General features: G+C 40.0%; 1 protein-coding gene across 6 annotated transcripts in view; it reads left to right on the forward strand.

Moving 5' to 3' along the window:
* Ylpm1 (YLP motif containing 1) overlaps positions 1–12818 on the forward strand; it is a 76732-nt gene that overhangs the window by 44460 nt on the left and 19454 nt on the right. For all 6 annotated transcript variants that reach the window (XR_004114355.1, XR_004114356.1, XM_031356498.1 and 3 more), the window contains 10 exons: positions 967–1384; positions 2182–2274; positions 2477–2666; positions 3286–3404; positions 4824–4978; positions 9517–9579; positions 10078–10197; positions 10616–10792; positions 10869–10952; positions 11220–11303. Coding sequence is in view for 4 of the 6 variants with exons in the window: in XM_031356498.1 (XP_031212358.1) it covers positions 967–1384; positions 2182–2274; positions 2477–2666; positions 3286–3404; positions 4824–4978; positions 9517–9579; positions 10078–10197; positions 10616–10792; positions 10869–10952; positions 11220–11303 (1503 nt within the window). In the remaining 2 variants the exon portion in view is untranslated. The remainder of the gene's footprint in view (positions 1–966; positions 1385–2181; positions 2275–2476; positions 2667–3285; positions 3405–4823; positions 4979–9516; positions 9580–10077; positions 10198–10615; positions 10793–10868; positions 10953–11219; positions 11304–12818) is intronic.

Here is a 12818-nt window from a genome sequence, read left to right on the forward strand (position 1 = left end):
TAATTTTTAAAAAAGATTCACTTATTTTATTTTGTATATGTATATACTTTGTTTAGATGTATAAATGTGCACAGGTGCATGTCCCTCAAAGGGTGGAAGGTGTAGAGTCACAGATGGTTGTGGGCCACTGTGTGGGTGCTGGATACAGAACTTGGGTCCTCTTCAAGTGTAGCAAGTGCTCTTAACCATTGAACCATACTTTGAACCTATGACAAAATATTTATGTGAGTTCTGTTACTTTAATTTTAATTAAGGTCCTCATATTGTATAGCAGGCATTGTACTGGCAGAGTTATATACCCATCTCCTTCCTGCTGGTATCCTTTATTTAAAATTTTTTTTGGAGACAAAGTTTCAGTATGTAGTCCTGGCTGGCCTAGAACTCACTAGTAGACTAGTCCAGCTATGAATATCTTCTTAAAGTGTTGAGATTAGAAGCATATACTGCTATAGATGTGTATGAGTATGTGTGTGTTATGGGTGTGCATCTGGTTTGAGTTATGTGTATATGTATATATAAGACAGACATGCTTATAGGGGCCCACAGAGTTACAGATGGTCCGCTCAGCATGGGTATTCGTAAATGAACTTGTGTCCTCTGCAAGGACAGCAAGTGGTCACTGGCCATTTCTCTAGTGCCTACTAGTATCTTTAAAAACACAAAAGTTTGGGGCTAGGGAAAGTGCTCAGTGGTTAAAAGCACTGGCTGCTCTTGCACGCAACCTGGGTTCAACTCCCAACACCCAAATGGCAGCTCAGAAGTATCTGTACCTCCAGTCCCAGAGGGTCCAACTCACTGACACACATGTACATGAACTAAATAAGGACATAAGTAAAAACCACAAAAGCGTTACATTTTGAATGTCTTGTATATTAATTTTTTAATTGATTAAAAATGAGATTTTAGTTTTTACTGATCTGTGACAATGTAGCAACTAGCTTACTCACCATTTACTGTCTTCTCTAGCCTCCAGGATCCTATAGACCACCCCCTCCTATGGGTAAGCCACCTGGGTCAATTGTAAGACCCTCTGCTCCACCAGCAAGATCATCTGTTCCTATGACTAGGCCTCCTGTGCCAATACCACCACCGCCTCCTCCACCTCCACCACCACCACCTCCTCCTCCAGTTATAAAGCCAAAAACTTCATCTGTGAAGCAGGAACGCTGGGACGAAGATTCTTTCTTTGGGCTCTGGGATACAAATGATGATCAAGGACTGAATTCAGAATTTAAGCGAGACACTGCAACAATTCCATCTGCTCCGGTATTACCCCCGCCTGTTCATTCTTCCATTCCCCCTCCTGGCCCAATGCCTATGGGTATGCCACCAATGTCTAAGCCACCACCAGTACAGCATACAGTTGACTATGGCCATGGCCGAGGTGAGTAATAATGGTGAATTTATGATTGGGGTTCTACAGGAATTGTTTGGTGGTGGTGGTGGTGGTGTTTTGATTTTGAGACAGAATCTCTTTAGCAAGGCTGGCTTCAAACTCATTATGTAGCAGAGGATTTCTGTCCTAGTTAGGGCTATGGTTGCTGCAGTGAAACTCCATGACCAAAAAGCAAGTTAGAGAGGAAAGGGTTTTATTTGCCTTACACTTCCACATTGTAGTCCATCATTGAAGAAAATCAGGACAAGAACTCAAGCATGGCTGGAACTCATGCAGGCCTTGGAGGGGTGCTGCTTACCGGCTTTCTCTTCATGGCTTTCTCAGCCTGCTTTCTCATGGTGCTGTGCAGAATGGGCTGGGTCCTCCTTGATCAGTAGTCACTAGTTAAGAAAATGCCCTACAGTTGGATCTTATAGAGACATTTTCTTAACTGGGGCTTTTGCCTTTGAGATGACTCTAGTTTGTGTCAAATTGATATAAAACTAGCCAGGACAGTGACCTTAAATTCCTGCCCCTAACCTCCCACATTCCGGGATTATAGGTTTATACCACAGCACCTGGCAGGAATTGTTTTCCAGAGAAGAGACTTTAAGTTTTTCAAGACCCATTCTTGCTGGCCCTGGAACGTCACATTCCCCCAAGCTCTGGGTCCTCCTGCCTTAACTTCCTGAGGGCTGGGATTATAGGCATATACTACCAGGCCAGACTTCTATAGGAATTACTAGCTTGAGATTTGGTTTTCTTGAGCTTCATGCTTACATTTCATCCCTGGTTTTCTTTGCCAGATATGCCTACTAATAAAGTTGAACAGATACCATATGGAGAAAGAATAACTCTACGCCCAGATCCATTACCTGAAAGGTCAACTTTTGAAGCAGGTAGGATTCCCAGAGAGGAGAGTAATTTTAAGCTTAACTTGAGGGCCTAATTATTACAAGATTTTTTAGCAAGGTTAGTCTAGTTTAATATCACTGAAAGATTCTTAAATTTAAGACTAATTTATATTCTCAAGTTAAAATTGCACTTGTTGCTTTAATTTTTGAAAATGCTTCTAGTTCTTACTTTGTATTATTTTTATAGATCATGCAGGCCAGCGTGATCGCTATGATAGAGATAGAGACCGTGAACCTTATTTTGACCGTCAAAGTAATATAACAGATCATCGAGATTTTAAAAGGGACCGAGAGACACATAGAGATAGAGACCGAGATCGTGTTCTTGACTATGAGCGGGATCGATTTGACAGAGAGCGCAGACCCCGAGATGACAGGTATGCTGTGAAAAATACTTTTGCTATACATGCAAAATATCTTGTGTAAATCTAGCGAAAAGTCATTTGTTTGTTTTTTGGATTTTGAGGGGGGTTATTGTTTTGTTTTGTTTTGAGATAAGGTCCTCTCTATTAGATAGCTCTGGCTTTCCTGGGACTTGTTAGGATTACCAGGCTGGGGCTTTAAACTCAGAGAGCTACCTGCCTCTGTCTCCTGAATGCTGGGAGTAAAGGCATGTGCCACCTTGCCTGACCCAAGCCAGTATGTTGAAAGAGACCTAGTGAATAATGTACTCTTCCCATTATGTGTATAATTTGGAAAAGGAAGAGCAATTTCTAGGCAAGTACATATTTGAGTTCTCCTAGCCTGAATTCCAGAGAATTAAATTGAAATGTGGACAACAAAATTAAAAGGAAGTAAAGTACAACCAGTACTTTATAGGCAAGCGGTTTATACAATTCTTGATTTTTAGGTAGATAGAAGTAAAAAAGCAAGTGTAAAATTTAACTACAGACTATGGAGTAACTGCCCATAGAGACAATGAACTGATAATGATGTGTTACAAAGCAGAGACCTTCCAAGTATTTATTTACCAAAATTTCCTGTTACACCCTGTAGGAATCAATCATATCGAGACAAAAAAGACCATTCTTCATCTAGAAGAGGGGGGTTTGATAGGCCGTCCTATGACCGGAAGTCTGATAGACCGCCCTATGAAGGCCCGCCCATGTTTGGAGGTAACTACATTGCTAATATAAACAAGTAGAAGGTGTTTCTCATTGTAGCTCTGTATTTAAACATTCACAGTACTTGAAGATAGCATTATTATAATAAATAGTAATGTATGGCAAGAGAGATGCTCAGTGGTCAAGAATATGTACTGCTCTTACAGAAGACCTGAGTTCAACTGCCAGCACCCACAATCAGGCAGTTTACAACTGCTTGTAACTCCAGCATTCAAGAGATGTCCATAACTTTGGATACATGCACATATACAGACATACACACATGTACACATAAATAATAACAAATACATTTTTAAAAATAGTCATGTAATTAATGAAATAATTTTTTTGTTTGTTTTTTGTTCTGTTTTTTTCGAGACAGGGTTTCTCTGTGTAGCCCTGGCTATCCTGGAACTCACTCTGTAGACCAGGCTGGCCTTGAACTCAGAAATCCACCTGCCTCTGCCTCCCAAGTGCTGGGATTAAAGGCATGCGCTACCACTGCCTGGCTTAATTCTTAAACTAGTAAAGAAATTTGGAAAAAACAGAAACAAAGTTACTTAAAATCCCACCACACATAACATTTCCCTCACTTTCTCTTAAAAATTACTGTTTCATTTTTTATTTGTATCAGTGACTAGGGCGCCCCTTGCAGTGGAGTTGTGGGGACTGGTAATTGACCCTTGGTCCTCTGCAGGCACAACCAGTCCCTCAGGGGCTGAATCCTCCCTCCAACCCTCTACTCTTCTCACATACACTTGTTCATGAAGTGATAATCAAGAATAAAAGCCACAAGTGTTGTTGAATTTTTTTGCTGCACTAGGCATCACATGCAGAGCCTCATGTGCGCTGGGCAAGTTGTCTTTATTGTACTTCTTCTGTCCAGTAACTGCATCATATACATCTTCCCACATTCAGACCTCCTGCTGGCCCCAGGACAGTTCATGGAATTGGTAATGTGTAAGGCCCTTACAGTTAGACATTAAATTGCTTTTATCTCTTCATTACTTTGAGTTGAACTTAAACTAGAAACTTTTGCCTATTAAAAGGAATAAGCTTTGCTAACCACTGACTCTCTTAAACTATAAAGTGAAAGCTATAGAATCCATACAGTATCAGTTATGCTTTGGTTTATCCAGTAAAATATTTGCTCCTTTATGTCCTGTTGCTGAATGTGTTTCTATATTTAATATAAGTAAAGGTGAATTAAATATTTTATAGAACAATCTGCTCTGCTTTGTGTTTTTCCCAAATGGGCCAGTCTTTTCATTTTCTTGATTATAATAGGTTTATATTATTAATTAAATTTAAAAGTGACCTTCAATTCATTAGACCTGATCTGAGTTGTAATTAAGGTGAGAACAGAAAGTTATTGGCTTTCATAACAATTACTGTGTAAATAATAATGTTACTCAATTACGGTGACTCTAGGAGAACGAAGAACTTACCCGGAGGAGCGCATGCCCCTGCCAGCTCCTTCCCTGGGCCACCAGCCACCTCCAGTTCCTCGGGTTGAGAAGAAGCCTGAATCCAAGAATGTGGATGATATTCTGAAACCACCGGGCCGGGAGAGCCGGCCTGAAAGAGTGAGTCCTATAAACTTGACTAGTTTACTCTGAAGAGAGTAAGATCTCCTTGTTTCCTCCCTACCCCTACCGCTTCCTCCCCCCCCCCCCTTCATTTTAAATGTGTAGTAGATTTCTTTAGTTTTCTACAACATAAAAATACTGGTTCAGGGCTGGAGAGATGGCTCAGCAGTTAAGATCACTGACTGCTCTTCCAAAGGTCATGAGTTCAACTCCCAGCAACCACATGGTGGCTCACAACCATCTGTAATGGGATCTGATGCGCTTGTCTGGTGTATCTGAAGACAGGGACAGTGTACTCACATACATAAAATAAATAAATCTTTTTTAAAAAAAACAAACTGGTTTCAAAACCTGATAGCATCCAAAATCAATAAATAATCTCAGCTACTGCCTACACTTTAAAATCTTAAAGAAGTTTAGTCAATAATGTTGGAAAATTTTTTTTAAGTTTTTGAACACTTTTTAATTGCATTTTGAAAAGAGGAAAAGTATATTGGACTTAATGATATATGGAACAAAAAGAGGGAAAATTAGGAGACTTGATTAAGTTTAATCTCCTAATATACTCTCTATATATCTATAATCTCATATATATACATATTATATATGTATATATATGTGTATATATAGAGAGAGAATATGTTAAAATATGGATAGATATATACACAAGCGTATATAAACATACACATAAATACTTTTATTTTGAAGTTTGTGTGACATTGAATAATCTTATAATAAAGATTTGAGCCAGATACTTGGATTTCACATATATAGATAAATAGTTCATTGTTTTCTAGGGCTTTTTTAAATGTGTATTAGTATTTTTGCCAGTTTGTATGTGTGTGTACTGCATGTGTACCTGGTGCTCACAGGAGTCAGAAGAGGGAGTCAGGTTCCCTGGCACTGTTATTACAGATGGTTGTGAGTTGCTACATGGGTGCTAAGAATCAAGTCCATGTCTCTGCTAGAGCAAGTGCTGTAACTGCTGAGCTGCCTCTCCAGCCCTCTCTCTCCACCTACTTTTTATCTATAGCTGTCCCATATGTCCTGTGGTTGTAGCTTGAATGATACAGTAGTCCACCATCTTGTCTATGGTTGCACTTTCTGTAGTTCACTTATCTGAAGTCAACAATAATTTTAATTAAAATATTAAAATTGGTACCTAGTGTAGCAGCACATACCCTTAAACTTAGCACTCAAAAGACAGAGACACACGAGTGTCTATGAGTTTGACGTCAGCCTGGTCTGTGCAAGAAGACACTATGACTTAAAGGAAAAAAAAAAAAGTAAAGTTCTAGAAATAATTGGTAAATTTAAAATTGTATATGTTGTGGTGACATCTTGCAGTTGAGTCACCCCTTGGTATATCCACACGTCCCAACTGTTGATCACTCAGTAGTTGTTTTAGTTACCAGATTAGCTATCATGGTATGGTAGGATTTGAATATTATCTGTGCTTTCAGGCATCTGCTAGGGAGCCTTAGAATATGTCTCCAGTGATAACATGATACTGGTGTATATCTTTTACTATCCCTTTACTTTCAATGTGTTTCTTTTGTTTGTTTGTTTTGGTTTTGGTTTTTGGTTTTTAGATTTTTCGAGACAGGGTTTCTCTGTGTAGCCCTGGCTGTCCTGGAACTCACTCTGTAAATCAGGCTGGCCTTAAACTCAGAAACCATCCTGCTTCTGCCTCCTGAGTTCTGGGATTAAAGGTATGCACCACCACTGCCCTGCAATGTGTTTCTTAAATTACATTTATTTTCTATGCATGCACCATGCCACCCTACTCAGTGGAGGTCCAAGGACAGACAGCCTTTGGGAGTTGGTTCTCTGCTTCAACCATGTTGATCCCAGGGAACAAGCTCAAACTGTCAGTCTTGGCAGGAAGTAATTTTACTGACTGAGTCATCTGAAGAGACTTCTGTTTGTGGAGACTGTGTGTGTGTGTTTGCGTGTGCGTGTGCACGCATATGTGTGTGTGTGTGTGTGTGTGTGTGTGTGTGTGTGTGTGTGTGAAGTGTATTTCCTGAAAACAACACATAGCTTAATCCCAGTTGCTGGAATTAAACGTGTGTACCACTACACCTGGCTTTGATTGGATTGTTTAATCCATTTACAGTTAAAGTTATTTTTATATAACTAGCTTTATTTTATTTTTGGCTTGCTTATTTTGGGTATAAAATATGAATTACTTTTATGTGTTCATCTTGTGCTCAATAATACTTTTCATTTCCAAAGCTTCTCAGAAAATGCATAGAGTTTTCCTTACATAAGAACATGTCATTTGCAAGGGAGTTTTACTTTTTCTGTCGTAAGTTCAATGGCTTGTATTTTTCTTGCCTAATTACCCTAGCTGACATCTCTAGTACCTTAATGAGTAGATGTTTTTGACATGGACATCTTTGCCTTATTTTTGTCTTAGAAAACATTCAGTCTTTTACCATTGAGTGTGTTGTTAGCTGTGGGTCTTATTATTTGTATATGTCGGGAGGCACACGTGCTACAACAAACTTGTGGAGATCACAGGACAGCTGTGAATTTTTATGGCTGCACTTCATCAAGTTGAGGAAGTGCCTCCTATTCCTACTTTGTTGCATATTATTAGTCACAAAGGGTTGTTGGATATTGTTGCACTTTTTTTTCTTTTTAGATTAGTTGAAATGATGCTGTAATTTTTATTTTTTAGTATATAGGCATAATTTAGTACATTACTTGATTTTCATGGCAACTTTTTTCTGTGTTGTTGGATAGTTAATGATATCATAGTTTTCTTATAATGTCTTTGCCTGGTTTTAGTATCAGAGTGATGCTTGCCTCATAATATGTTTGGAATTATTTCTTTTGTTTTTTCAGATAAGTTCTCAGAGTATAATAAGCTGGCCTCAAACTTGTTAGGTAGTCAAGGATGACCTTATGACACTGAACTTCTGATCTTCCTGTCTTCCCCTCTCAAAGGCTGGTATTCAAGCTGTGTGTCACCAATGCCAGCTTCTATTCATTTACTTAGTTTTTAGCCAGGTCTCACTATATATTCCTGGTTGTTCTAGAATTCACTATTGTAAGCCAGGCCAACTTCACAGAATCCACCTGCCTCTGTCTCTGCTTCTCTCCTGCTGGATTAAAGGTGTGCCTTAGCACAGTTGACCGCCCCCCCCCCCTTGTTTAACTCTCTCAATCCCCCTGTTTTGTCTGTTTGTAGGCAAGTTTGGTCACTCAAATCAGTGTAGATTTGTTGGTTTGATCTAAGTTATCTTCTGTGTTAGCACACACTTATATGTATCTATTCCATGGTACAGGAAATGCTTTAGTACAGCATCAGAATTTGTTTGGCTATGGTCAGGGCCTTCTGTTTGCATCAAAACATAGTGGATGTATCATGGTGGGAACATGTGTGAAAAAGGGAAAACCACCGAGGAAACAGGAAGCTGGAGATATTCAAAGACCAGGTTCACCTTGTGTAACATTCCACTGTCTAGGAAGATATCCAGGCTCCCTTAAGAATTACCTGCAATGACCTAATTAACTTCCCACGAATCCCTACCTGATAAAAGCTCCATTATCTATATTCTGCTAACTTCTGTACTGTTGAGGAAAACACAAACCATATCTAAACTATATTTTACTGACTTTTCTGTATTTTATTACTTTTTTGGTTTTTCGAGATTTCTCTGTGTAGCCCTGGCTGTCCTGGAACTCACTCTGTAGACCAGGCTGGCCTCAAACTCAGAAATCTGCCTGCCTCTGCCTCCCAAGTGCTGGGCTATTTGTTCTAATCTTTGTTCTCTTGCTTCTTTTTTGTTAGTTTCATAGGGTTTTAGGTAGAAAAATGGGTTTTCAATGTTAGATCATTTGTGTGTGTGTGTGTGTGTGTGTGTGTGAGAGAGATGAGTTGTGTTCATGTGGGTGTGCATACCATGTGTAAAGCCTGGTGCCTACAGAGGTTAGAAGCAGATGTTGGACTCCTGGGACTAGTGAGCCGCCATGTGGGTACTGGAAGCTGAAACCAGTGCTCTTACCTGCTAAGCAGTTCATAGAAACATGTTTAAGGAGAAAGAAGTATATTGGTTAAGTTTGCTAGCACCTCTGAGATCCCACCTAAACTGTGTCTCCAGCCCCTAAATCTTTTTTAGTTCTTAATATAGATATGTACACCTAAAATGTGGCTTCAAATATTTGTTTAGTTTTATCCCATGAGCTGTGGTATGATATCTTCATTTTTATTCATGTCAGAGCAATTTCTGATACCTATTGTGATTTCTTTTTTAGTAATTTATTCTACATATTTATACATTTCCTTTGTCTGTTTTGAGACAAGGCATCAGGTATAGCAGTCTAGTTTCAAGAGTCCCGATGTAGCCAAGAATGGCTTTGTTGTTGACCTTCTTCCTCTGCCATCTGAGAGCTGGGACTATAGGCATGTGCCAGAGGACTGGGTGATGCTCTTGGTTTTCTGCATGGTAGGAAGTAGTCTGCCAACTGAGCCATATCCCAACCCCTCAGAAAACAAAAAATATTATGCCTCCATTGTGTTTCAGATTGTTGTTATAATGAGAGGATTGCCTGGCAGTGGAAAGACACATGTTGCAAAACTTATCCGGGTGAGTATGGGAAAGTAAAATAAGAAAAAGAAGCCATGAGTTGCTTGTTAGTGGGGAGTATTGTATTCATCCAAGTATCTCCCAGTGATGCCTTATGGACGCTCATGGGGCCTTATACACTAATGGGTCCTTACACGGTTTTCATCTATTTAGACAAATAATTTTGCCTCTGATTGATTTGAAACCACCAGAAATTTTTTCTTTATAAATGAGATATTTTATTATAGGAAAGAGAAAATAGGCCAATCATGTAGGGAGAAAGAAGAGGAAGGAGAGAAGAGAAGGAGGCAGAGAGAGAAAGGAAAGGAAGAAAGCAAGAGAGGAAAGCAAGAAAGAGAACAAAGAACAAGAGAGAGAGGAAGAAGGCAAGAGAAGAAAGAGGGCAGGAGAAGGGACAAAGAACCAGAAATTTTTATTTTAGCCACAAATGGGAACTTTAGTGTTCATCAATTTGGTTCATAATTTTTTTAAAAAAAAAATTGATTGTTGTATTCTTAGGATAAGGAAGTAGAATTTGGAGGACCTGCACCCAGGGTTTTAAGTCTAGATGATTATTTCATCGCTGAAGTAGAAAAAGAAGAAAAAGATCCAGATTCTGGAAAGAAAGTAAAAAAGAAGGTATGTGGATCCTACCAGACCTGTTGATGGGATGTGAAGGAAGATGTGTTCAGGAGGGGTTGTTTCTTTGTTTGAGGCAGGGTTTATTTGTTGTTTGTTTTTGTCTTTGAGGCAGGGTGTTAACTATGTAGCCCTGGCTGACCTGGAACTTGTCAGGTAGATCAAGTTGACTTTGAATTCACAAGATCTGCCTGCCTCACCTACTTAGATTCAAGGTGTGCACCACCATGCCTAGCTTGCATTGGGGTGGGTTGTTTGATTGTTTGTTTGTTTTTGAAGATGAGAATTTCCTTGTCTTCTGGACACAAACTTTGGTGCTTAGGTGGAAAGAAAAGGGTGCAGAGTCATCGTGTTTCAGTTAGCCAGTCTAAGTCTGATTCCTTACTCCTGCTTACTCCTTTTCTCTGTGGAATCTTAGGTAATGGAATATGAATATGAAGCTGACATGGAGGAGACTTACCGCACCAGCATGTTCAAAACTTTCAAAAAGACTCTAGATGACGGCTTTTTCCCTTTCATTATTCTGGATGCTATCAATGACAGAGTTAGACATTTTGACCAGTTTTGGAGTGCAGCAAAAACCAAGGGTTTTGAGGTATAGTCTTAACTTTGAAGCACTTTTATTGTGAGTTTTTTATTTCTTGGCCTAATTGTTACACATTTTCATTTAGGTGTATTTGGCTGAAATGAGTGCCGATAACCAGACTTGTGGCAAGAGAAATATTCATGGAAGAAAGCTTAAAGAAATAAATAAGGTGATTTTTTTCGAAACGTGGTGTGCTGAGAACCCCAGACATCTCTTTGAGCGCTAGCAGTGCTGCCTTAGGTCTTACTTAGTTCAGAAGTCTTCCTGCCTGCTTTAGTAAATCTTCTCCTCTCTGGATTATAAGTGGAAAGGGATGCCTAGCTCTTCTTAAAACTAGTCTGTTAAAATTACAGCATTAATTGCTTTTCTCTTGATGCTTTCCTTGGTCTTTATTGGAGTAGGTGTCTGAGTTAACTTGTTCTGAACATCTCAATAGATGGCTGAACATTGGGAAGCTGCACCTCGTCACATGATGCGTCTAGACATCCGTTCCCTGCTACAAGATGCTGCAATTGAAGAAGTAAGTGTCTCTGCCTCAGTGCAGTGAAGAGAAGCAACACATCCTTCACCTTTTTTACTTTGAAAATTTGAAACTTCCAGAAAAGTTACATGAGCACATGTATACCTTTTAATAATCTTAACCAATTCAGTTGTTAATATTTCCCCACATTTCTCTTTATAAATACTTTATAAATACTTAGTAACATTATTTCATACCATTACTGGACAATCATTTGAGAATTGAGTTGAAAAACCTCATAACCTATCACAAATATGTTGTTGATGGCTATTTTCTAAGAACAAGGACATTCTCTAATAAATCCATTTAATTATCAAATGTAAGAAGGTGAACATTAGCTGGGCTGATGGCATACACCTTTAGTCCCCCAGAGACTGATCTGTGTGACAGATCTGTGGTGAGTTCAAGGCCAGCCTGGTCTAGAAGATGAGTTCTAAGACAGCCAGAATTCATAAACCTGTCTCAGAAAAAACAAAAAAAGAAAAAAAAGTTAACATTGATATAATATTATAAGTTTTTTTTGTGTTTTTACTTACTTAATGTTCTCTTCTCCCAGGCCATCTCCCCTAGGCACCTCTTTAATTCAGTCCTTGAGTGAGAGTGATCCCGTGGGGATATCAGTCTGCCCCACCTGATCTTACATCTCCTTTATGAGGGCTAGCAGTCTGTCTCTTCCTTCTCTCTTATTTTCAGTTTGCCCTGTCCTAAGGGATCAGACATGGGGAAGTGGCAATTGATACCCTCTGGCCAAGACCACTGCTTGGTGTGGGTGGAAGGCCTCCAGCCCTCTGTCTGAACCCTGACAGATAACCCCCTATCTTTTTATTCTTCTTGAAAAGAAAAAAAACCACTGTTAAACATTGACAAGTAATGCCATTAGGGCAGTCGACAGTTTCTCTGAAGTTTGCAGCTCACAGCTGGGACTTTGGGGAATCTCCTGTGAAGTTTCTCTCTGACCTCAGCGTTTCAAAACTTTCTGTCATGGGAAACTGGGAGATTTGGGGAGGGGACTTCTGGGGGAGCAAAACAGAAAAACAACAATAACAACAAAACGATTGCTTCCTCAATCTTGGCAGCTCACTTTGGCCCCACTCAATCTGCCCCTCCCTCCTGCCGTGGATCTGAAGATCCAGGCGATTCTGGTTAATTTCCACCCAACCCGGGCTGGATTCCTCCTCCAAAGTCAGATCGGCACTTTAAAGAGGGACTTTTCTCTACGGGAGCCCAACAGGACAGCTCAGCCAGCAGGATCTAACCATCAGGTGCACCTCAGTGTGCCCTTCAAGCCTGGGACAGAATGCAGCTTTCAAGAACCCACCCCTGCCAGCCAACCCCTGCCAGCCCGCTCCTGCCACCCCTGGAGGGGAGGGGAGGGGGCGGCAGAGGCGGTGGTACAGGGAAGGGTGGTACCGGATGAAGGAGGGATGTAAGGCTCAGGAAAACAGGAGAAAAACTCTGCCAGGACCATGAGCAAAGCTAGGATAAATCCTCCAGGCTGATTGGACAGAAGCCATG

The sequence above is a fragment of the Mastomys coucha genome, unplaced genomic scaffold (assembly GCF_008632895.1).
Source record: "Mastomys coucha isolate ucsf_1 unplaced genomic scaffold, UCSF_Mcou_1 pScaffold6, whole genome shotgun sequence".
In the NCBI taxonomy this organism is placed as follows: Eukaryota; Metazoa; Chordata; class Mammalia; order Rodentia; family Muridae; genus Mastomys; species Mastomys coucha.